Here is a 26,954-nt window from a genome sequence, read left to right as displayed (position 1 = left end):
TAATCAGCCTCTTTGAGTTACTCAGAATGTGTCCATTACGGGGTTCAAATCAAAATGGTACTGTTACAATTCCAAATACATACGCAATGACCACACTTTAGTGCTCTCTTCACATTCCTTTCCTTCTAGTTTTCAGGTGTCACATTTCTGTTCTCTAGCTACTTGTTAATAAGACATCCCTTCATTGAGATGAATGATAGAGTTAAGTAGTCCCTGTAGGGTACAGTTCTCCCTTACCTTCCATTCTCAATCATTCTTTGCTCTCACTTATTATAATCACTTAAGTGACGTTGTCGCCCCCTTAAGTTCAGCTTTGAGGATTCTTCAAAAAATTGTCTGAGAATCTCAATCTTACAACCATTCCGAGCTGTTTATAGAATTATCTCCCATTTTACTTCAATGGTTGCAGTAGATTCCTTTTCAAGCTCCAAATTAGGTGATCTTGTTCCAGGTATGAGGAATTCTAGACAGTTTAAATTTAAACCCACTAAATATTTTGTGGTAGTGTGTGACATACTGGCATCAGCAGTGGCTATATGTATGTAGTGGAATTGAAATATCTGGATACATGAACCAAGGAGATTTATGTTTTTAAACTCCTAGTTGTACCCTGGTAACAAGAATCTCCACTTTTGGTGGAGCTCTATCTTCATGCATAATCGATGAATCCTTCTCAAAGGACATTTCTGAAGTAGTTTATCTAATACTGAGGTCACACAAGCTAATCGATTAACAGAAGTAGCTGGGAGCTGTATGAATCTGCACCAATACAGCAAGCCACCATGCATGAAGTCATAACTCTTGCTTATGATAGATTCCCACCAGAATTTGGCATTGTAATGCCCTGAAAACTCTGTTTATTTTGTGTCATTGGTGTCTTACCAACTGCATTATACACATTGAATTCACTAGTTGCCTCACGTGATAGCATCTAAAAATGCTAAGCAGTTTCAATGTTTCATATCTAATGTCGTGGTTTCTTGTCTACTAAGGTTTTCAATAGCATAGACTTATCAAATATCTAATTTTTTTTTTGGTGCAGCTCGTCTGTATCAGTCACTGGATAACCAAACATCCTTCATGCAATTTATGATATCTGAACCCATCAAGTTACCCAAATTACCTGTTTTGGACACAATTGAACATAGATTGTGGGCTAGTATTGGACAGATTAGAAGTCAAAACTTGAATCTTGGCAGTGCCCCACCAATTTCAGTCATGGCCATATTGACCTTATGCATTGTTGATTTTAAATACATGCACTCGGAATTCCTAGTATCGTGTGGCAATATCATAATTTCATTCTTCTGTGTTAAATGTCGATATATTACATATAGCTGCTTGGTTGTTTGGAGATGTTACGTTTACTGTGCTTTTTGTATTTGACAATGTAATCATACCCAAAGGCGAAGCCATATCCTGTATTGGGGCTCAGTGGATCTGACTTCTTGACTCGTATCTGCACTGGAGCTATATAACCTAGGTTGTAATTATGAGGTTTAAAAACATGGTTTTGGAACTGGGATCCAATATGGTAGAATGGGCCAAGTGAGGGCATCTATGTTATGAGTCTTGGTTCAAGGCTGAGACAGAGAATGGAATGCTGATATATACCCATCATGGTCAATTTATCAAACCCATCTGTTATATGTATCATAAACTGTCTGCTTAGGGCACACACAACCTAGTAAAAGCCAGTATGCTGGGTCACAATCATTTGAGATCCAAGTGTGGCCCTGTCCTCAATACTGTCTTCTTCTGGTCCTATTTACTTTATTGCATGCTGAAAAATAATGGGAAATCTCTGATTGGAGATGTCATTTGTTGTTGACGTGTTGGTCCCTATGACAATAAGGAATGTTAGATTCCCTAATTCTATATGAAGGTGAACTTCACAATACTTTTCTTGTGAAATGCTTTTTATGCTACCTGCTTGTTTGACAAAATACTTTGGAGAAAGTTTAGAGACTTGAATTTTGGTTCACTCAATTCAATCTCATTTAAATCGGTGAATCTGAATTTCTTCATTGGGTTTCTTTATACTTTTGGCCTCTAGTGTTGAGGGATATCAATGTTTATTATTTATTAAATTCCTGGAATTTTTTAACAAATAAAATAGGAAATCTCTTCTTCATTATAGTCTGTTGAAGGTTACTGTATTGTCAAGTTCCAGCTGTACCTAGATATACTTGCTTGGAGAGGGTCATCTCCAAAGAGACTCTCTATCCTTTTTTTATTTACTGGTATGCTGGTAAAGCTTTGCGGTGGAAAACCTATTCAAAACATTTCATATATAATAGAGGATATTGCAATTCACAAACGGGTCTTCACGTTCAAGAAGCAAGATAAGTTTCTTGAAACATATTGTCGTAAGTTGCCACAAAATGAAAATGGGGAAACATATTGTCGTAAGTTGCCACAAAATGAAAATGGGGGAACACACACTGGCTGATCTGGGATACTGAATTAATTGATCCTTTGTGAATGTGGGACAGTAACAGCTTGCACTGTTCTTCAATTACTGTGTTAATATTGTCTTGTTGAAGAGATGAACTCACTCTTTAGTGAAGTTTATACTCAGATGAAGTGGAGTTTGTCCTATCAGAAAGTGAAAACATGCTACAAAACTATAACAGATTGTATGCTTTAAAATTATTCTTCATTTGTTATAATTTTTTATTTTATTTTATTTTTATTTTAACTAAGAAAGTTTAAAAAAGTACTTCTCCATTCTGGCGATGGACTACATGAAGTAACTATCTGATCAGTTTTTTCCCCTTTATGCTGGCAACAAATTTCCCCAATTTTTTTTTTTGTGTGTGTGTGTGTGTTGGGGGGGGAGGGGGGGAGGGGGAGGGGAGGGGAGGGGTGTTTGTCTTCAAAACACCACCTTTATGATTGAGGTATAATCTTGAGCCAGTGGCCCCTACTTTAGCCAGAGTACGATGCAGATGAGATTATCTGAAAACTAAACTATACTGGTTATGAAGATTTTATGGCTACTGGTCAGAAAACAGTGTTATAGCTTGGGTTTCTGTGTGGTATTACTTTGACAATCTGATAAAGACAGTCCAACACCTGAAAAGTTTACCAGGTAATAGAACTGATGTTTCAATTTTAGTTTCAAATTGACATTTCTACCTTAGTGCATATGGTGAAGCGAATTACTTTGGAATATTAATTTTGGTGTAGTTTTCTGTCTGGAACATTCTGGTTTATGCGTGCATCTTGTGCTTTACTGCAGTCCATGTTCCTCTATTCTAGGTTGCCATTTGAGGGCAGAATTCTTACAGGGGTGAAAGTTTATTGGTTGAACTCCTGAAAAGGAAATGTTTGACATACATCCAGCTGCTGTGGGTGTGGTTGACAGTTTTCCCATCTCATTCTGTGGGTGACATGGTGAAGCCAAAAGTTGAGGTTTCTATAAGTAAACCATATGATTGCCGGACCTATGCAAGAAGAGGGAAGAAAAATGATTAGAATGATTGGACAACGCAAGGGTCAGGAGGTCGTTTTTATGTCTTATATCAGATATCAAAGGTGGATCAATGTAACTTCAAATTCTTTAAATTGCAGATTTCGGAGTGGCTGTCTTTGCATATTACTTTAAATTCTTTGGTGTTTGTGTTTATGGATGTTGTATTAAAATTCACTCTGCAATTAGGTCACTCATTATCCACTTAATTTTTCATGTCCTTGCACATAAAAGTAGAAATCAAACTTTCCTGAATATGTTTCTAGTTATCTGTGACTAGAGTCTGTAAATTGATGCAATTGTGCTATTGTTCTAGAGTTTCAGTTGTTAGTATGATCTGCATGGTTCCTTTTATCTAGGAGTATATCTTGGTTATGTACTACTGGGTAAATTATGCAATTCTAATTATTTCCATTTGTTTAAAGCAAGATGCAGAAAAAACTTGTCAAATGGTTTTCTTTGCTATGATTTTCTTCAGGTGAAGTAATGTCTTTCCTTTCTTCTTCTGGCTGTTTTGTGTAATCTTTTTTAATGCTTCAACAGTATATTTGCAGGAACCTTATTTCATTTCAGTACTTGTTATCCTTGTTACATGCTTATTATCCCCTGTAGCGGAGAATCTACAACTAACGAGAGAGGGGCCTTATATTTGCCCAAATATGCAACCAGGAGAAGTCGATCCCTTGATCTCTTGGGGGCGATGCACTCAACCGGCATGCCACTGACCAACTGACCAAGCGGTTGTTTGCATTATAGATTTAATTGAAGATATCAAAACATGACTCTTAGTTTCAACCACATGGGTGTTAAGTGTTAACTACACTTCATTATTAAGAGGTAATGAGTTCAATTTTCTTTAGGATCTACCTATCAAAAAAAAAAATAAAAGCAATTTGCATGTACCTCTCCTATAGTTTGGTTCAATTACAAGAACCCTTCCCCCATTGTTTGGACAATTACATTTGTACCCATGAAGGTTGACGGTGATGGTAAAGTTTCAACTTTATGGATTGGGGTTATTGGTAAACCCCACCATAGTCCAGTCCAAGGGAGGTCTATGTAATTATTCAAACAATGGTGGTTGCTTCTTGTAATTAGATCAAATTACAGGGGAGGTACATGTAAATTGCTCCCCAAAACCAAAAAAAACCTAGTTTCAAAGTTTGGATCCAGAAGAGACTGCACTAAGGAGCCTGGACTGGGTCGATGGTGCAGGTTTAGTATTTGGCTGTCCACAGGTTGACCAGGTCTACACCACGTGATGTAACCAGAATTGACTGACTACCCGATGGTCTATAGACTCTAGAGCTCGGATTTGAAGAACGTACCCACTCTAAAACCATTCCAAGTTGCTGGGGTTTGACGTATTCAACATCTATAAGATACAGTGCTGCGGTCAAATCATAGACCATAGAAAAAATATCCTTATTCACCTATACTATATAAGGGGAGGGGGTGGGGAGTTTGGATCTGCTACCCACATGGGGATGGGGATGGGTGGGGACAGATCTGAACCCTCCATGTGGTATGGGACCTGTAATCCATGGAGGGGTCAGATCTATCCCCACTTGTCCCCACCATGGGGTGTGGGACTTGCTACCCATGGAGGGGTCAGATCTGCCCCCATGTGGGTAGCTGATCAGGATTCTTGGGAGGGGTTGGGGAGTGGGAGTGGGTGTGGGGAGGGTAACTCCATTTAAGCTTAAACTTACTATCAAAGAGTAGATGATGATGTTGTTTCATTTCAAAGACTTTGCAACTATGATGTGATCCTTTGTACCTCATCCATTAAAAAAAAATTTGTGGAGTTTTACCAATTAATTTTATTTTAATATATTTTTTTTGCCGTGTTCTTTACAGCATATTACCCTTGAACTTAGACAAGGCTAGAAAAGTTATTTCCTTTGTTGCATATTATTTCTACTATAATATTTGAATCTTAAAAAAAGAAAAAAAATACTTCCATCACACTTTGACTTCGGCCCATCATGTTCTCCTCTGGTTTGTTTTGGGTTGCTTAGCCCACTCATAGTGGCCCAGCCTGTAAACCGGACTCGAAGCTCTTCTCAACCAAGGTGCCAGCCCACCAGCTCCAGGCCCTTGGTACCTCTCTTAAACACTTCAACCTGCCAGCCCAGCACCAAGCCCACTGTTTATGACCTACCATCTCAATCTTCTTCAAGGTTTTCTGACAACGTTGAGGGAGAAGTTTCTGCTGCTCACTTTGATTACCAGGAAAGAAACCTCCACCTCCAGTGCTTGCAGAAGACCCCAAGTTTCTTAATATCATCTGAGTATCTCACCCCATAATCGAGCGGCCATGTAATGACGAGGGGAGTAATTTGAAAATCGAAAAAATAAGTGATTGCTATTCTCAACCTCGTTCCAACAGAAGATACGATATGTAGCCACCAAGTCCTTGTATTTTCTTAACTGATCCTTGATGGGGAGACTATCCACTAAACAGTGCCAAACAATTACTAAATGTCTACGAATACAACTGGGGAACCATATTGAATCAGCCCAATCTATTTTTAGAGAGGTTGTTCTCACAATGTTGTAGACAGATTTTGTGGAGAAGGATACATTCGAGGAAGTCGTCCCGTTGATATAATCTTCTACCAAATCATTTTGTCTATAGATTCCGCCAAGCTGTTCCCAACCAGCCCAAGGTCTGAAGAGGTGGGAGGCCTAGAATTCCAATTACCATAAATCAAAATGCTCTGTACCAACGCCAATCTAGCAGATCCAATGTCATATCTGATGCTGTCTCCGTATTTGTTAAGTAGAATCCCTGCAGGATGCCAGGTGTTAAGCCACAGAAAAGTAGAGACCCCGTTCCCAATTAAATGGTGAATGAACGGAGCCACAGAGTCCCTATACTTCAACATCTTTTGTCAAACCCATGAGCTGTTATGAATCGGGAGAAGAATAATCCAAATGGAATCTATTTTCAAATATCTATGTTGAGTCCACAAAGGGATTGGAGTTCATTGACAAAGGAGTTCATGGGTAAACCTGACCTATTATTAAAACACCTTTAGAGATTGGAGTAAATCCATAAGTTAAGGAACATGGGTAAACTTGTTCATCAAACGAAGTACTCCTAATAATTGGTTCAGCTTCATACTTGATGAATTGCACTAGGCCAGATAAAAAATTAGCTATTTGTAAACTAAACCAACACACACATAATCCTAGTACACAACATGGGCATGCTTTGAGAAAGTTGTCAAGATATCTAGAGGAAATAAAATAGATCTAGTGTAGGTTCAAGTCCAAAAGACACTTGCAATGACGTGTCTTACTATGTCTTATATGCAACTTTTCTATCTGTGTTTTGTCGGTATTTTGAAACTTGTGGAAGAATTGTTGTATTTTATTTATAAAACTAAGTTTCAAAATATATTTTAAAAACAATTCTCTTAGCTGTTATGATTTGTTGTCTTCAAGGCTTGAACTCGATCTTGACAACTGGATAAGGGTTCTAAAGGAGAAATATCCCTCCATATACATGGGCTTGGGCCTGGGTCCAACAACTCATTCTTTTTCCATGATTGTTTTGAAGTTCTTACACTTAAAGATTGGTTCACTATTCTATACTAGTGGATACATCTCTTGAAGAAAGGTAAGTCTTAGGTTCATATTTGATTACTGTCTATCATATTATTGCTACAAAAATAGTATATAGGCTTCTTATTATTTTCCTTTACTAGACATATTTCAAATAGGTGCACTGTAAGGTCAAGCTTGTACTCAAACTACCTCAGGCTCCAGGTCACTGCACATAGTACCAGAATCCTCCTCCCCTTTTGAAACCAACTAGTAGAGGGCACCAGAGAGAGGCAGTAGGGTGAATTGGCTGAAACTTGCCAAAAGGAAAGAATACACCAACAAAGATTAAGAGTTTCTACCCCGAAAAATTAGCACCAAACACATCACTAAGAGAATATAATATGTGATTATGTTGGTGATTTAGTTGATCATTGACACATTAGGTTAATTACCCATTAAATGGGCTAAGTATCAAGGTAGTTGTTCATAATTAATAAGCATAAAATTGATTGGGCAAATGCCTATCTACCTAGTTCTTATCATCTCTTCCATCAAATTAAGGATCAAGTATATATATGATTTTGTGTAGCTAATAGCTTGGTTTGAATTGTGTTAGGGAGTTAGCCAAACCTTATGCCCTTTATTTTATTTTTATTGTAATGGGTACAACTAATAAACTAAGTTGTTTAACAAGCAAGAGGTAGCTAAATCAACCTTAAGTTTTGACTTTTTTTGTTTTTCTTCCTCCTTTTACGTATTCCTTACTTTTAAGGGAAGCAACAATAACAGGATAGTTTTTCATTAATTTAAGTTCTAAGATAGAAAATTAACATTTCCAGCAACATTTAATCAGCCAAAAATATATATATATATATATATATATATTTATATATATTTATTTATTTATTTATTTATTTTTTCTCTTTAAGTCCTTAACCAATTCATTTACATACCAAGGCATGCATCCTTATTTTTGTTTCATTTTCTCCTAGCCTCTATATAATAGGAGAAGCAATGACGATTCGGTCGATTGCAGATAGTTTAGACCACCTTATTGTTGAATCTGATAACAGGGAGCTGATCAATTTATCTTATTGGTGATCGAACGAATTCACCACTATCAGTGGCTCCTATGCTTTATGACATTGTCCATGTGACTACCTATTTGGAATTATGTAGTTTCTCTTTTAAAATGTTTGGTAAATTTTTTATTACCAAACATGTTTTTGTTTTTTTGGAGTTTTATCTTAAAGCTATGAGCTTTAGTACATGAACCAGACTAACCCACCTGGTCAAATTTGGCAAAGAATGAATAATTGGACCAGGTAATTAATAGAGAGAGTTGACCTAGAAGAGGGTAAATGAAAGCAACATTCACATTCACATTCACATTCACATTCACTTTAATCTATTCCAAGTAGAAATGAAGTTAATCTAATGGGTTTCTTCTACTTATTAATCATTTCTCTTATGACCCTATAACCCAACAAGAATATTTGCTTTTGCCTTGAGAAGGTAAGATGACATTTGGTACATAGTACTACACCATAATTACACCTGCATGCATGAAATATTCCTTATCATTCTTTTTCAAAATGAGAATGATTTCTACTTTTAAATCAGTATCCTTATCTGTTAGGGTTTTTTTTAACTATTAGTACTACTGTAACATGGCAAGGAGCACATAGTTTCAAATTTCAATCAACCTATCATTGTTACATAGGACCCATCTTTACATTATATCCCTCCATCATATCAATTTGGCCATCAATGAATGAATGAATGAATGAACCTAAAGTGTTATTAAACATAGAAAAAAAGCTGTCTATAGCAGCCATGTCTTGTACTTCACCTTTCATCTATAGGTGACTTTATAGCTCCCTCCCTTTCTTTTAATTATGAGCTTTTAGAAGGAGCAAAATCTATTTGATCTTTGAGGTCCGTGTGTTGCCTTTTTTAAAGCAGACTGATACTGTGACTCTTTGTCCGAGTGGGGGTAAGGCGATATTTGTGCGTGGTTCTATATCTGCACAGCACAGGTAGGACGAGCAGCTACGTTGTAGATGATCTGCATTCATAGGGGTCACCATATATTCCTTGGATCTAGATCTTCTATGGCGTGGGCTGTCCAACCTGTCGTATTGCGCAGACACAAGGTGATGCGCATTGACCACCTTACCCTTGTCCAAGTGCCTTACCCAAACAGGGGTAAGGTGGTCATTGTATGCAATCCAGTGTCTACGCAGCACAGGCAGGACAGGACAGGACAGCACGCCGTAGAGGGTCTGCGTTGATATTCCTTTATATTATAAGCTACAAAAAACCATCTCTGCACGTACTGCATCAATTGCAATTGTTCATGGACCCTCTGCGATGGGACATGAATGGATTACACCTAAGGTCTTTTTCCTGAAATACCCTTCTGATGCTCTTTTCTTTGATGTGATCAGTGGGCTACCTAGCTAGTGCAGCTCATCCATCCAAATGATATGGTGTCTTGTCCTTCCCCATCACATATTCCACTTTAGTTAATGATTGCTTAGAAAAAATATTTTTTTGAAGAAGTTTTCCTCCATCGTGGGTGAGGGGAAAGTATATTTGCTTTCTCCCTTGATATATGTTGCCACTAAATTCTCAATGGACGACATGTCACTGGAGACCTACACACCTTAAACCAGTGAGTGAGCACAAGGGAGGGATTCTCCAATGTTTAAATCAGAATCCAAGCAACATGATAAGAGTTTGGGATGTTAAGAGAGTAGTACGTAGTGTATGAAATAGTTCGAAAAATTGTCTAGAGATCTAGTTTACCTTAAGCTTCACCTTTCTATTTGTAGGAGATGTGGTGAATTAATTTGATTTTTTAGCATGATGGTGGAGTGTCCAAACCTCTCAGCATGGAGGTGGAGTGCTCAAACGTTTCTATAGGGAGTTGGAGTGTTTAGATTTCTCAAGTACACTGCAGCGTTGACCCAGTGAATCGATATAGCCATAAGTGGGTTGATTTTAGGTATATCAATATACGAAGTCGATATTGCTCTCCTTGCTATTTCCGATGCTCATCCCAAGACACCCAAACCTATAGGCAAGGAATTCTCCATTCACCGTTGGTGAAGGGAAACTATCTCTTATTTTTTCACAACTCAAATGATTTATATTTTTATGCCATGTGTATCTGGTATTCCAAACAGAAATTGCCACTTTGGTAGGAAGAAAAACATGACATGAAGAAACATATGGACCCATATTAGATTGGGATAATCCCTTTTTCAGTTGAAGAGAATGAAGCTTTGCTTCTTTCTCTTTTTTAGGTTTTTTTCTTGTCTCTGCATAATTTGATTTGCTTTACAATGAAAGGGATGTCTTAGAATGAACTCCACTACCTACATTGTCCCATGAAATTGTGAAACATTCCCATTGGGAATTTTTATATAAAGAAGAAAACCTTCATGAACATACGAGGTGGTGCACAAACTTGGAGGGTATTTGCATCCGAGGCTCTTTAAATTATGGACTCAACAAGATCCATATTTGATACCCGAACCCGTCTACCTGCATTGGCACATAATCCAAAGGCCCTGTATGTAAGTGGGCTTCATGATTAATTATCCACCATTAATATGAGAGATCAAGAGAGGCAGAAATTTAGGTTTTCTAGCTAGAGTCCTAGGGTTTCTTTATTTTACTTTCTCATTTCTCATATTTGTTTATTTTATGGGTTTCTATTTAACTTTTTTCCTGGTTATATAATAAGATGTGAATCATCACATCAAATCATTTGTGGGATCTATAAAGAGGTGAGTGTAAAATAGCTTCTGTTGAAACTGCGTCAATTTGGAGAAAGAAAAGGTCTTTTTCTCCCAAATTTGTCACTTATTTTTTTTTTTCGTTAAAAGATCATTTGTATTAAAAATATAAGAAAATACAGACATAATTTACAAGAAAAAAAAAGCCTGGAGATGCAACCTGGCAAACAAAAACAAAAATTGAAAAAACAGTCCTCCATCACCTTTGACATTGCCATCAATAGGGAGACACTAGACCGATACAATAAGAAGATAAGCAATCACTTAACGAAAACAAAATCTTGACCTGCTCATAGCATCCATAGCCAACTACATACTACAAGCTCACATGCATATCTCACATAGTTCTACATTCCTACTACTCTCTCCTAGTTCACTTCGACTAGGAACAGGATGACCACCCATTGAGTGGACCAATGCCAAATAATGGTAAGCCAAGCCTAGCAATCCAAAGACGCAATCAAGGACTTTAGTGCTTACATAAGAAAATTAGGGTTAAATACAATGACTTTCTAGAAAGACTAAAAGATCTTCTCGTGGAAGGGTTGTTGAGAGCAAAGGACCTTGGGATCCAAGCTCTATGGATTGAATCCGACTCAGCTTCTGTAGTGTGTACTGTTCAATTAGGGTGTATCCCTTGGTTTGCCCTCTGCGATTGGGTCTTTATACAAGCGTTTCTTAGCAGGATCATATGGAAGATCTCTCATTGCTATAGAGAGGCTAATTCTATTGCTGATTCTCTGGCTAAGGACATTGCAAAGTCAGATGTATGTGTCTAATTCTGTGGTGGATTTCTTGTCTCATATTGTGGATGAACTTGCTTTGGACATCATGTTTAGGCCGAGATTTCAGTTTCCTTAGGTGCAACCTCCTTTCCTTGCTGATGGCAATGCCGAAGGTGGGGTTTGCTTGGCTGTTTGGTGGGGATTGTTAATTGGCCAGTTTTCTCTTCTTGCAATACTTTTTCTTTTTTCTTAATGGTATCTTTTAGCGAAAAAAAGAAGACTAAAAGAGCATCTCGGGAGTATGTTTGTTCCAACCCTTCGGCTTTTTGCTAACGATGTCTTTATCTCTATGAACGCTAACATCCATAGTGCCTGTCATCTTAATACTTTTCTTGAGAAGTATAAATCTTACTTAGGTCAAAAGATGGATAAATTTGGAAAAGAGTAAGATTTTCTTGGATAAAGTTTCTGGTGTCAGGAAAGCTCAATTGATAGAAATTTTGGATTTTCAGAATGTCTTTTTCCAACCAAGTACTTGGAGTAGATATTTTCAAGGGGAGTGTCAAAAAACAGTATATCTTCATCTGATGGACAAAATTAAGGCTAAACTCTTAGGACGGAAGGGTAAGCTAATATCCTTAGTTGGGAGAATCTAACTGGTGAGATGGGTTATCTCTAGTATCAAGGTGCTTACTTTTCTTATATATTGTTGGCCCACATCTCAAATAAAATTGATGGAGTCTTGGATGAGAAACTTTATTTGATTTGGTGATCCAATATAGACGAAAGGTGTTAATGTGAAACGGGACAATCTTTGTAGACCAAAAGAAGGAGATACTGATATTAGACGTCTTCGAGATGTGAATACAGCTTTACTTTATTTTTTTGATACTCCTTTAAACCTGATATATCCCCCTTTGGAATATACATTAGATCAAATTTTATGGCTCCTGATGGTTCTCTAAAAAACCCATCTTCTCCATCTTTTGTTTGGTCTGATATCAACAAGGTTTGGAATCCCACATGATCTAACTCTTTTGTCAATTTTTGACATGATCATTGGTTGGTAATTTCACAGTAGTAGAAGTTTCGGGATTAGACCCAACTTTCTCAAGCATAACAACACCAAGGCCTCCTCCTTTATTTAAAAAAAAAAAAAGCATCCAGTGCACAAGGCTCCTATTATTGGTGAAACTTGATCTCAGTCCGAAAGTGTTGTGGTGATTCTTCGGCGGGCTGTTTCACCTTCAAAATGTGCTAGAATGCCCTAAAAGTGCATACATCAGCGTCGTAGGAGCTGATCGCAGTAGAGCTCTTCGAGACCTTCGAAACGATATGTATTTCGACATATGTTAGGTTCAGGTCCGAACCAGACCGGATGGGTCTTTTGGGTTTGTCTGTAGGGGCAGTTATGTACTTCTCTGGGTTAGGGTTCTCTTATAAAGTATCCTTATCTCTTCTGAGAGTGGTGTATGGGATCTGAGGGTTTGTAATTTTTTGCTTCAGAGAAGTAGTGAAACCAATCACTCACCGTAGATGTAGCCTAGCTATTTTGGGGTGAACCATGTGTATTTGTTTTCTCTTTATCTTCGTTTTCTTCTGCAAAATCCCCTTATCTATTCGTTGGTTTACTAACAACTCCTGCTACTGCAAGGTCTGGGAGGGGCAAATGTACAAAGCCTTACCCCCGCTTCAGGGAGAGGTTGTTTCCAAGTTTTGAATCTGCAACCTGATGTTTGCAATACCACAACTTAACCATTGTGCTAAGGCTCACCCACTGGTCTCCTCCTTAACTAAAATTGGGTTTTTACCACATGTCTCTTCAATGCATGTTCAAAGATCCCTCTTCCACCCGTATTTTGAGGAGAGTCATCATATTTGGAAGCCAAACCATGATGGATCTTTTTTAGTAAAATCATCTTGGGAGATCATCCATAACAAAGCCCCAAAGCCTCCTTGGTACCAATTGTTTGGGTAAAATATTTTCTACCTAGTCAATCAATATTTGGATGGCCTTGGATGCATTAAAGACTGCCTTGGAATGACATGGTGAATTTGAAAGATGTGTCATTAGTTTCAAGGTGTCCAGTGAGCCTAAGGGACTCTAAATCCTTTCATCATATTTTCCTCAAATGTACTGTCTCTAAGAAACTTTGGCAACAATTCTTGGAAGCTTTCAAGCTAAGTTGGCGGAACCCATCTTCTATCAATGACCTTTTAATTTGGTGGAAAAGAAGAGCTACGGTGGTTCTGTTGAAATGCTTATGGCTCTCGGGATTAATTCTTATTCCAATGCACATCTGGTTAGAACGCAACCAACGGAGATATGAATTGAAGGAAAGTCTAAGAAGGGTGTGTGCCATCATGGAAGCTCTCAAGAAGGATATTCGGGAAACAATCCCTCTTATGTCTATCCATATAAAGTATGTAGATGAGTTTGTTATCTCAAGGATTTTTGGTGTTGTTTTCCCTTCTTCTCCTCCAGTGCAGATTATTGAAGTAACGTGGAAGAAGTCTGATTCTGGATGGTTTAAATTAAATATTGATGGATGCTCTCTAGGCAATCTAGGAAATGCCAGTGTAGATGGTCTTTTGAGGACTTAACTCCTCTTAGGTTTCCTGCCCGGTCAGGTTCATAGGTTCCTCTCATAGGGGACCGGAAATGACGACCTCACCCCTTGCCCGAACACACTACCTGGGTGGGGTGAGGTCGTCATTTCTGCCCTCCCTATGAGAGGAACCTATGAACCTGACCGGACAAGAAACTGAGAGGAGAAAAATTCGTCTTTTGAAGAATTCAATGGGTAGCTTCTCAAAATTTTTAGGAGTTCACTCAAACTTCTATGTAGAATTTGCTGCATTATTGTTGGTCTTTATTTATTTATTTTTTGCTAAAAAGTCAGCAAAAGATATATTACGAAGAAAAGTGAAAAATACAAGTGTTTAACATCCAGGCATACCCAGACGAATACAGAGAAATAAAGAGAACGAGAGCTGCCCCAACTTTGGCAAGGCCATCAGCGGGATCAGCTCACCTCACAGAAAATACATAAAATCATTATTGTTGGTCTTTAACTGTCAAAAAATAAAAGAGTTACTTGGCTCTGGATTGAGAGTGATTCCAATGCGGTGGTGTTATGTATAAAAAACCAGACGATACAATGGATGTTTCGGCAAGATTGCTGGTTGAATTTAAATCAATTTCTTTCCACGATAACATGGAAGATTTCACACTGCTATAGGGAAGGAAATGGCGTAGCTAATCTTATTACCAAGAAGGGTGCGGTTTTTATGATTTCTCAGTCTTGGCACACTTATCGCCTTTTTTCCCAAGATGAAATATCTTGGGATGCGTAAAAAAGACCGAGGTTCAAATTTGAAATCATTTAGTCTTTTTCTCTTAGTTTTGTATTGGGGGTATCTATTGATGACAATGGCGAAGGTGAATCCTAAAATCAAAATATGTGATCTTGAGCTCTTTTGATGGCAATGTCAAAGGCCGGGACATTAATTGTACATCTTAATTTATTATTATATTCTTTTGTTGATCTTTAGCCAAAAAAAAAAAAAAAAAAAAAAAAAAAAAAAAATTGGTGCGGGATGGAGGAGTTTTGATGGAAAAGGCTCAATCATGATTCACATTAATTTCACACAAACAACACTGAGTTGGGTAAAATATTGGATGGATTAAAGCTGCTCAAGGTACACAGAGATCCCTAAAACTACAAGAAAAATAGAATCATATGAAAAGATTCACTCCTTTTATCCATAGAAGAGGAAGTGGTGATGGACCTTAATTACTTTAGAAAATAATTAGGGTTGTCAACTCAATGTAGACTCCTCCTGAATCCTACCTAGCATTTGATGAACAGCCGTAGCAATTTCATCCACTGAAGTAAGTTGGCAATCTTCCTCAACCTGTTCCAGTTTAATTTAAAAATAAATACCCTAAATTAATAATTAATGGGTATTTTCATTTCTAATTAAAAAGGAAGGGGAATAAAATGATAATAAATGAGATTTGTTCATACTAACCTTAACACTGAAGGAGTAGAGGGCCATTTGATCAAGAGCTGTAACATTAAGGTGGAGCACAGTGAGTCTAAGAGCTTGGAACGCTGTAACCATCTTCAAGAGCTGCTTTGGTCGTTTCCTTGAGAGAACTTTAAGGTTGGCATGGCTTTCAACCATGGTCACTTCGATGTCTGCAATGGCTGAGCTATTCTCAGCCACAGATTCATTTGCCACTGCAGTGTTCCTGCAGTGAACTGAGCTTGAGGAGTATTGAGGGAAGGTGAAGAAATCTGCAAATGGAGAAGAGAAACCAGAGTCTGATCTTTGTTTAATTCTCTTCTCAGCCTCTAGTGATTGTAGGAGTTGCTCCAGTTCCTTCACAAAATTAATGGCTCCTCCTATGATCGATGCTTGGTCTCCCTATTTACAAAGAAAGAGCCAAAAAAGAAAAATTATTGTTTTTTGAATGGATTATAAAGAATATATTAGAAAAGAAAATTAATAAAAGTGAAAGAAATAGGGAGAAGAACTAACCCTTTGAACGTAAGATGGTGGCATCAAAGACCGGAGTACGGCGAGATACTCATTCATCTGCTTCCGACGGTTACGTTCGACGGCAATGTGGGTCATCCTTTGGTTTTCCACTTCTTCTTTGTTCTTACAACTTCTAGTGCGTCGTCTCTTACGCCGACTTGGCGTGGTTGCCGGAGTTTTCACGGTTGGAAAACCACCGGGAAAGAACCCACCATCACCTGTGCAAGCTTCAGGAGACGAATTGGTGTCCCATTCCTTCACATTTTGCACCATGGAAGAAGATGAAGAATCCCAATTACCATAGAGACCTTGGTCTATGTTTTTGTCAAGAACCACCTCATCAAGCCCAACTTTTTCTTCTTCTTCTTCTGTTACACCAAAATCATAGCTCCAACCTCCTCCTCCTAATGAGTACAAGTCCTTACAACCATAACTGAACAGGTCTTGAGGGAACACTACAGCTTCCAATGCCATTCTCTCTCTTCTTCTTTTGTGTGTTCGTTCTCTCTCTCTCTCTCTCTCTCTCTCTCTCTCTATCTCACATACAGAGACAAATATATAGAGACGTCTAAGGGTAATTCTTAAATAGAATTGAAGAAACCGAGAAGTCTCTTTTCTAACCCTACCCACATCAAGAAACTCAGCCTAAGCACAATCACAAAACCCCAAACACCAACCTATAGCTAAACTCAGCTCACCTTTTCTCACTTCCTCGATGGAGAGAAGTAGTCCAGCTTTTAAAGCATTTAATCAAACACCTCTACAGCGAATTGCACGTGCGATTCATAGACCCAAGAAGAGCTAGAGAGAAAGAGAAAAAGACCATGTTTTTCTGTATAATTTATCTGTTGGGGGCACAATAAAATTAGAAAAATTAGGTTTTTTTCAAGGGGTTTTGTTTGATTTGGTAATAATGACTGTCGGACGTAAGACCCAAGAAAAAAGAAAAAGAGCGAGAAGGAAAAAAGGCTGACAAATCAGAGATTCTGGTAGAGATCGGGGAAAGCCCGAGAGAGAGAGAGAGAGAGAGAGAGTGAAGTGTTTGTGTGTGTGTGTGACTGTGTTCTACGTAGAGATGAGCAGCAGAAGCAGAGCAAGGTAAGCAGCTTCGTTCACGTACTGAACATGTGCAACTGCAGGGGAATCCATTTGACCACACAAACTGAGCCACTCTGCAATCATCTACGATAAAGACTTTTAACTCTTTTTCCAATATATGTGTGTCTTCATTTGTGTTAGAACCCAACATTTCTCTCTTTCGCTTTTTTTATATATTTCTTTTTATTCTATGAATATTCAGTATTCAATTATTTGGTTCCTTATACATTCTCTTTCCTCATTTTCTCAGTTCTTCCTCTTCTAAAGGAATGGTGTTTCCACTAAAATACTTGTTTTGTTGTTTGCTTAGGAGTAAAATATGGTATACTTCATGTACGGATATTGTTACCAAAGTCTCACTTAAGACATTAAACAAGGCACAAGCCAATAACCTACCTGGCATCCTTTGAAATGTATCAATTATCAAATAATCTTGGTTATATATGTGATATGTGTTATTGGTGAAGTCTGATCTCAATCCAAAAAAGTGTTGTGGTGATTTTTTAGCAGACCGTTTCGCCTTCGAAATGTGCTATAATGGCCAAAATGTGCATACTTCAGCATCATAGGTGTTGTCCCCTGTAGTGCTCGTTGAGATCTTCGATTTGATATGTATTTCGACCTATGTTGGTTCAGGTCCGAACTAGACCGAGTGGGTCTCTAAGGGTATTTTTGTATTTTACGAGTTAAGGTTTTCCTATATATATTGTAGTTATCTCTTTGAGAGATGGGAGAGTATGATGGTTTGTATTTGCTTCACATGAATAGTGGATTTATACTATCGTTCGGTCGTGGATATAGCTTCCTTCTTTGGGGTGAACCACATAAAATCTTGTCTTGTGTGTGTGCTTTCTCTTTTCCTTTGCATTTCTTCCGCAAAATCGTCATTCTGATGCGTTGTTTTTCTAATAATATGATGAAGATTAATTAAGTCTTTATGAGAAATTAAACTTGGTTTATTTAATTCTAATAGTTCAACTTAGAATCTTAGTACAGTTCCTAATTGAAGCTTTTGTTAGTGAAAAGACATTTCTAATCAGGATACTGTATAAAGTGACCTGTTACGCCAGCTACAAGTAAATGGTTTTGGTTTTTGTTTATAGATAATATAAAATTCTTAAACATAAATTTATAAAGTAACCAAATTTGAAATTAGGAATATTAGTGGTCCTGGGTTATTTTCAAATAATTGTGAAAAAGTTGATGAGATTGAGAAAAAGAAATCGACACCCAAATCCAAAATGGATTATGAAAGAGAATGTGTCTTTTGGATGATAAGAATAACCTGCCAAAGCTATAGAAGAAGAAGATGAGACAATCAAATTGGATTGATATCCATGCCTCTCTATTATAGCTTAGGAGCTATTAGGTTCCAACCGTATTCGTGAAAGAAATACCGGCGGTTTTGTCATTATCAGTTAAACTTGTAAGAATGTGATCAAGGTGGAGAGAGAGAGAGAGAGAGAGAGAGAGGGAATGAATGGAGTCAGGGAAGGAAGATAGGAACACATTATAACCCATTATTACGTGAAGTCTCGATAAGTCAGTCTTCTTGTCTCATTATCCAAGGATTCTTTAATTTTAATCATCACTTCTTAGTCAAAATCTTAAAAACTAATCCAGTTTTATAATACCGACCTAGCTATCTCACTCCCATCTTAATTGTTCATTACCTTAATAACCCAATTAAGCCTTTAACTCTTTAACAAGTGTATGTGTGAAAGGTCTTAAGCTAGAAATTAGTGACCCCGAAACATCTTATATATTCTTTACATTTACCACAAAAAAAAAAAATCTTGTACTTGGCTTCACTAACACGTATTAGCTACCAAATTGTGGTTTATTCTATGATTAAACAAACCGTGGATTGCGGTCCTCAAATTCCGGGTGCCTACCGTTTCATGTATTGTTGTTTTCTCTTCTTGTTTGGAGAATCTGTGCCCTAGTTTTTTGTACACAAAGCTAAGATCCGTTTAAATGATTCTTGTTCACGTAAACATGCACTATGTATAAGGAGAAATGTTCTCTGTGTGGGATGCAAGGCCACGTCCAGACACATGGGGTGAAAATGACCGATGTGTCCCCATGAATGGTGGAAATTCTGTCTCAATATGTCAGCATGCGGGCTCTCATTGGCTGCTGAACATGGCGTGGCCCCTATGTCCCTCGCCGAGGACACTCCCCCGTAGTATATGTTAGAAAAACAATGCCCAGAAATGGGATTTGCAGAAGAAAATAAAAAAGAAGAGAGAAAACAATCACACAATACAAGAATTTACGTGGTTCAACCCCAAGAAGGTAGGCTACATCCACAGACAGTGATAAAACTCGTTTCTACTATTTCTCCGAAGCAATTCATAAACCCTCAAACCTCATACTACACTCTCAAAGGATAAGAAGAACTTTATAAGGAAACCCTAACCCAAAAAAGTACAGAAATACCTATAATAACCTAACACAGACCACCCGATCAGGATCAGACCAAAACTGAACATATATCGAAATACATATCGCATTTTTTAGGTCATCTAAACGAGTTTCTATACTGAAACAACCCTTCAAAGATTCCCCACTACACAATCTAGATTGAGATCAAGCTTCACCAATAACAATATATAGTTAGAGTCATCTGAAGACTCTGATCCTATTGTTCATAAAGTACTCAAGTTGATTAGGTGTACAAGATCATCTCTATTCTTTAGGGAGAGAGAATTGGCAAAGAATGGAATGAAAGAAAGAAAGGTCGTTGTGGATGGGATACTGATAGGATTTCTAGGGCACTACAGCCAAGGTTATGTAATGGCAGGGAAGATGAAAGATTCTAAACCAACAGTTCTTACATGGGTAGACATGAAACCACACAAAAGATTCCAAAATAAAGTAACTGACCTAGGGAAGACAACCAGGGTGTACTCCTATGGAGGTTGCAATCACGACACATTGTGTACTGTGCCCAACACACAAACACATATAGAGAGAGAGAGAGAGAGAGAGAGGGTTACATTCATGGATAGAATCTGATCATGGTAATGAACTTTTTAGGTTTTTTTTGTTTGTTTCTTGCATGAGATTAATTTTGTTTCATTGAATCGGACCCTCAAATGTCTTTCTTATAAAAAGGGCCAATTCATCAACACCCATCAATCAATTAAAGAAAGGGAAACCCCTTTAGTGTGAGAGAGAGAGATTATTTGACATTACTTCTGACAAGGGACAAATTATTGTTTTTGTCTAAAAGCTAAGATAGTATTCTTTATAACCCCCACAAACACTACTATATCCCTTACATTCATTCTTTTTCATTGGTGCTTTCTTTTTTGAAAAAAGAAAAAAAAAAAAACTTATAGAGATTAATTGAATGTGATAAATGTTTGGGAAGTTGGAATTCTAAAGAAATCAAAATTCTTCATAAAAGCACTAAAGAGAATGAGAATCTAATTAATATAAGGCATAACAAAAAAGGTCTCTACCTTTTTATTTTTTTTTTTATTTTTTTTTTTGGTTTTCCACTTCCAGTCTGGTTAGCAACCGCAGACAAATGGGCGGTGGGTGAAAACTACTTGAAAGTTCCATATATAGATATTGTGTTTTCATCATCATTATTAGATCGATCGATCTTTCATGAATTCCCTACGAAAAAGGGTGAAGACTGGAAGAGGTCTTCTCTCTTACTTTCCGTCATTAATATTCATTGGACCTTTCTGCCATACCACCCAATTGGCTATTTGGCTTTACCCTCCCCTCACCGCCAACACCGCCCCTTGCATAACCTTTACGCAACTCACATTTTTTTTCTTTAAAAAAACATAAAATCACAGAAAGAAGATGTACCATGAAATACGCATATATGTTATTAATTTCTTATTCGATATGTGAGATTAAATTTATAATGTTTCATAAAAAAATCATTAATCTATTTTCATTTATTTAAATATTTAAAGATTTTTAAATATATTTGAGAAATTTTTTTTTTTTTTTTTTTTTTTTTTTTTTTTTTTTTTTGTAGTTGTAGATATTTCCTAGTTCCTGGTTCCTAGTTCCAATTATTCAGAACTGTATAGAGGTTAAGACAAAGTAATCTTAATATATACTACTTGCACGCCAAGTGTTAAGTGTGTTTCATGCAGGTTCTGTGTTTGGTGAAGAAGAGAAGCTAGCAAAGCTTGGACCGCTCTTATGGACTTTACGATCCTTCCCTAAGCAGAAATATTGTCAAAATTTTGAACTTTCTCCAATTCCAAGTGTTTTGCCGGGTGGTTGTTTGGACTTTGGAGACTTTTATAATATGGTATTTTGCTCTTACCAACAAATTTTACTTTTTAAGATGATTGGAACAAATGCAAGAGATTTTGTGTTGTGTTGGTAATCGTGTATGGTCTTTGCAAAATATATAAATATACAATTGTGTTAAGGGTGCTCGATCAGGTCCATGTGGATGTCAGGCCCAGAACCTTTATTTAAGAGACTTGTTAAAAGTAGTAGGACCATGTGCCCAAAATATATGGGGTGCCCTAGAATGAGATCATCATTACCTTCCTTGATGTAAACATGTATTGGTTTCAATTAAAAGGAGATCCTCATGTGAGGAGAACCCAGATGCCAAAGATCACAATATGATTGGTCAGATGAGGAGATGGGTATGATATTACAAAGGCCCATTGGACCTACTTACTTCACATCTACAAGCCCAAAACATTAGCCCAGACTATAATTCTAAGGTAATGTTGAATGTATAGGATTCATGACCCTGAGGTGGTGATTGTCATGTTCTTATTTAAAATTTTGGAACTAGAATTTATGAAACTGCTAAGAACAGAAATGTTATATATTTAATGCTTTATTAGAGGTGTGAAGAAACTTGTAGGTCCTTCCCCTGTTGATCGCCATGCCGAAGGTGTGGGGGGTGGAGCTATGCTTTTTGTTTTTTTGTTTCTCGTATCGTTCTAGACACAGCTTGAGTCTTCGTATCTTTTTTTTGTGTGTTTTTGTCTTCTTAATATACATGATCTTTTAGCGAAAAAAATATGTTTTATTATTTAAGAGTCTGCAAGTAGTAAGGATTCATCTTATTCAAATTCAAACTGAATCTGTAATTCTTGTTGACCTGGTTTTTGGGGGACATGATCTTTGGATGACAATTAATTTATATTATGGTACTGATTGAATGAGATTAACAATATAGATTCATTTAATTCATCTCTTATAGTGCATTTTCAGGAGTAGTAATCAAATCACCGACCGTTTACTTCTCCTTTTGAGTCAATCTGTTTTTCTGGAGTTTTTTGATGTTTTGGTGGAGTCTAGGATGCTAGAAAGCTAGTAATGTAATATTAGAGATTTTGGAGTTAGTTGGAGTTGGTATCACTAATTTGTGCCTAATTAGCTAAGTTTTACCTTAGGACGAGGTAGCTCAAATTTGTCCTAGTCCGAAGGTTTATGAACACATTGGATCCGTTATTATCCAAGTATATAATTGCGGCTAAGAAAAATTTGAGCATAAACTAAACTTCCCACAACAACAACCTTCGGCATGGCTATCAACAGGGGAAGAACAACCTTTTATTTGAAATCTCTCAATCATTTTTTTCTAGCTATATATATTCTTTTTAAGATAAGCTCAAAACAACAAATTTTTTTAGAAAAAAAAAAATGCTTTTTTGCCCATATCAAATCTTAACCCATTATATAAAGTGATTCCCTGGATTCATCTGGTTTAGGATGACAGGTTCTTTTATCATCTGTGAAGAAACAGTACATTTGGGCTAACCCCATAATAAACCAAAATTGGGTTCTGTTTGGGTATCATATCATGTTGGCAAACTCCAGAAACATATCTTGAGAATACATTGGATATAATTCTGATTTAATATTAATTACAAAAGATAATGGATTAGATGGCTCAAAAGGGAGTTGGGACAGCTGCACTTAGATTTAGATGGAGTCTCTAAGCATAGAGTTATACATGTATGTGCAACTTTAATCATTATTTAACTATATTTTATGTGCTTTACTAGTTTTCTGTTTCTGACATGGCCTTATATATATATATAGTAGTTTCAGGGGTATTAATCCTTGACTTTAATCTTTTTTCCTTGTGAGATAAAATTCATCTTTTTCTATAAGTTAGAAAAGAATTTCCTTTGCATCGATAAAATCATCTAGCTGTTGGGGTTTTACGCGCAAGACAGAAAAATATAGTCCCACATCAAATATAAAAGAGGAATGTGAGGGATAAGGGTGTCAAAACCTAAATCGAACCGGTAAAATCGGCCTGGCCCAACTCAATCCAGCTTGATCCAAACCGAACCAATGCTTTATTGGTTCGTCTTTGGTTTCAGATTAGAGAACAATTCGGTTTTGGCTCAGCTCAGGCTAAACCGATGGGCTACCGATAGCATTGAACCGAACAGAACACTAAAACCAACCCCCAAACCATAAAAACGGTACCTAATCCCTACCCAAAACCAGCCTATACCCAAACTTCAAACCAAGTTGAAACCGATATTACAAATCGAACCAAACCCGAGTCCAACCTGAATCGAAACCCAAAAATCTTTATTGGTTCGATTTTGATTTTCCTTAAAACTCACACCGAAACCGTAAAAATCAAACCGAACTGTCCGATTGACACCCTTAATGATAGATATTTGGGCACCCTCTTCTTAATGGTTATTTTAAAAAATGAGTTACATACCCAAATCCCAAATAAGTGATAGAGAGAGGGAGGGAGAGGGGGAAGATCTAGTAGGCATGTAGAGGTCCGGTAATACTGCATTAGGGCATTCATACAAAATTACAAAACATAGATTTAAGAGGTCAAAATTATTACCCTTTTAAAAAGGTAAATAGAATGTTGGTAGGTAAAATTAATTTGTGTGGTTATCCTTCCCATCAGTCTCTTTGGATCAGCTACTGGAAGAGGAAGGAAGATGGTGAAAAGAAGAAGAGGGAAGAGAAAGAAAAGGTAGCTAGTGGTGTCGCTTCCGTCGTTTTCCGTGTTTTCACATCTAAATCTAAATCTAAATCAAAATCTAAATCTAAATCAAAATCTAAATCAAAGCCTCTCTCTCTCTCAATCTCTTCTTGGTAAGTGAGTGATGAGTGAGTGAATAACAACCCAAGTGGGGGCCGGGGAGTGATGTGGGTTTTGTCTGGATTCGTTTGGAGGTTCACATGAGTCTTCCATTCCAAACTTTTACAGCCGTATAAGGACCCGACACGGTGGATCCCTCCTTCCCTTGCTCCCCTGGCTCAGCTGATCTTGTCTCGTCTTGACCCCACCCTCTCAAATAATCAGCCTATAAGGAAACCGCGGGCCTCCAAAACCGCTCTCCTCAAAACAGCCTCCCTTGTTTCTTTGTCTACTACCACCCACGAACACAGCAAACAAACGCGGCATTGTAAGCTAGCCTTAATTTGAAGACGCACCAAACTATCTTATTGAGAGGGACTGATAAATTTTTATTATTATTTTTTGGTTTTTTTAAGGAGAGGCTGTTGTGTGAGTTAAATGAATTTTTCTATCCAAAAAAAAATTTGAATTTACAGAATTTTTTTTAAAAAACAAGATTGTTCATTGATCTTCGGATGTTGGATTTTATAAAGCAAAAGAAGGAAGAAAGAAGTGGGTAGTAGTAGTATTATGGGAGCTATGGTGGTAGGATTCTTTGCAAGAAAGGTAACCTATGCTCTCTTGTCTCGGGAGGGTTTGGGGTTTATTTTTACACATGAATTCATGTCAAGGTGAGGCCTTGGTGGATTTGGATCCTCTATTGCTGAGCTGCCCAGCAGCACCGTGCTGTCCAGACATGGTGCTACGTACAATGTCCGTCTTACCCCTACCCAAATGCTTTGCCTGAGTGGGGGTAAAGCGATCTTTGTGCGTAACATCGTGTTTGGGCAGTACGGTCCTGCCGGGCAGCTAGGCAGTAGAGGATCCAGATCCAGGCCTTGGTTTGTTTGAAATTACTTTTTTTGCTTCGGCATTGAATGGGCGACATCCAGTATCAACTAGTTTTATGTATCTTCTCCTTGAAAAGACACATCCTTTGAGCCTCCTTAGACAGGTGTTTGCAAGGGGCATATCTCATCTATAAATAGAGGGCTTTCCTAACATTGTAGATATATATTTTAAATGCTCTACTCTCTCTCCCTCTATCTGTGTGTGTATATATATATATGTGTGTGTGTGTGTGTGTGTGTTTTGCCTAATGTCTTGAGAATTCTTCTTCTTCAATTATGTTAGTTGATTGAGCATAAACTAAGAGTGTCCCGACGTAGTCCAGTAAACGAGTGCAAAAACTACTCGAGGGCCTAATTGTAGGACCGTATAAGCAATCCAAGAAGAAGTGAATTAGGAAGTGCAAAGTCAAATCCCAATAAAAAAAAATTCGTTCAGCCCTAAATGGTATGCTATCTCAAATCTCCAAATACTAATATTAGTAAAATACGATAAAATAAATAATGATTTACCAAAAAATTAAAATAAATAATGGAGAAAAAGTGACAACACAAAAGATTTATAGTGGTTTGGTACGGTCTCGCCACTGTTCTAGTCGGCTCGGAATTAACAATCTTCGTTTAAAGAGGGAGCGACACATTTACACTAGCATCATTACTGTGATAAACAATCTCCATTTAAAGGCAAGAGCGGTTGCACCTAAACCTATATCACCGCTGTAATCAAACAATCTTTAGTTAAGGGGGGAGCAGCACATATACACTCTCCTTACAGAGTAGGAGAAACATTCACACAATATTACCTCTTTGATAGGCTGAATTGCAAGTTTAGCACATATATTTGATCCTCTTACTCAGATGCTCTTTGCTCGAAAGCTGATTGAATATGTGAGTTGAAGTTCATAATCTTTTGCTCTTTGGCTCATAAGATTTGCAAGTTTAAGCACGATCGCAGTTGGATTTTAACAGTTTTAGCATGGTAGCGTTTCCACGTATTTGCCTCAATGTCTCTTGTAGAAATCATGGCTAAATCACTATTTATAAGGCTCATTCCAATAGTAAAAAAGAAAACTAGTTGTTTGCTTATCTAACGGATCTATTTTTTGAATTTCGATTGACCGCTGTACAGAGTTGGTCGGCTGCCGCGTTGTAGAAGGAGAAGAACAACTCTCGGATATCCTTCTGACGACGCATCAATCGACTAACCTTGCATCCATTTGTAGAAGGGTGCTCTTGGTAACCAGTGGATTACGCTCCGATTGTCCGCCCATGTGCACATCAGTCGTCCGCCAAGTTTTCAACTAGTCGACCACCAAAATATGTTCAATAAACATGGTCTTATAATGAGTGCAAAAGAGTATAACAATGAAGCTTAAGCAACTCAAAAGAAATTATTGGGCTTACATAATAAGTCAAGAAAATATACCAATGTAGAAAAAAGTTGCTAATTAAAATAAAAACTGGGCTTATGTAGTAATGCCAAATAAGCACATGATACCGACTTGTATAAAGAATAAGACCATTTCTACTACCGAATATGGACTTTCATAGACATTACATTAATTCCAATTAAAACAAATATGATATGATGAGTTGTTAGACATCATCACACATCAATATATACCATGTATATGATCATTCGTATACATATGATGAGTTGATAGACATCACCATACTTATTAAATATGTACGTATAATGTGTTTGTTGAACATCAATACACATATCCATCATTTTGGCACATTATTAGCATATGCTTCTCCCCCTTTTGACATGTCCAAAAGCACTAT

At 37.3% G+C, this 26,954-nt stretch overlaps 1 protein-coding gene and 1 long non-coding RNA gene across 2 annotated transcripts; one reads left to right on the top strand and one right to left on the bottom strand.

The window, feature by feature from the left end:
- Positions 1–190: 190 nt before the first annotated feature.
- LOC122659838 lies at positions 191–15,323 on the top strand. Its single transcript, XR_006332562.1, has 3 exons — positions 191–201; positions 11,682–11,687; positions 15,185–15,323. It is a non-coding gene; the product is annotated as an uncharacterized LOC122659838 (long non-coding RNA).
- On the bottom strand, positions 15,230–16,604 carry LOC122659837 (transcription factor bHLH94-like). Its single transcript, XM_043854978.1, has 3 exons — positions 16,110–16,604; positions 15,597–15,995; positions 15,230–15,479 (listed from the first exon to the last, which is right to left on the bottom strand). Exons 1-3 carry the CDS (start codon positions 16,581–16,583, stop codon positions 15,384–15,386), a joined length of 969 nt encoding a protein of 322 aa, XP_043710913.1. The 5' UTR covers positions 16,584–16,604; the 3' UTR covers positions 15,230–15,383.
- Positions 16,605–26,954: the final 10,350 nt, after the last annotated feature.

Source organism: Telopea speciosissima, chromosome 4 (genome assembly GCF_018873765.1).
Source record: "Telopea speciosissima isolate NSW1024214 ecotype Mountain lineage chromosome 4, Tspe_v1, whole genome shotgun sequence".
Classification (NCBI taxonomy): domain Eukaryota; kingdom Viridiplantae; phylum Streptophyta; class Magnoliopsida; order Proteales; family Proteaceae; genus Telopea; species Telopea speciosissima.
Note: the sequence above shows the minus strand (reverse complement) of the source record. Positions and strands in the feature narration are given on the sequence as shown.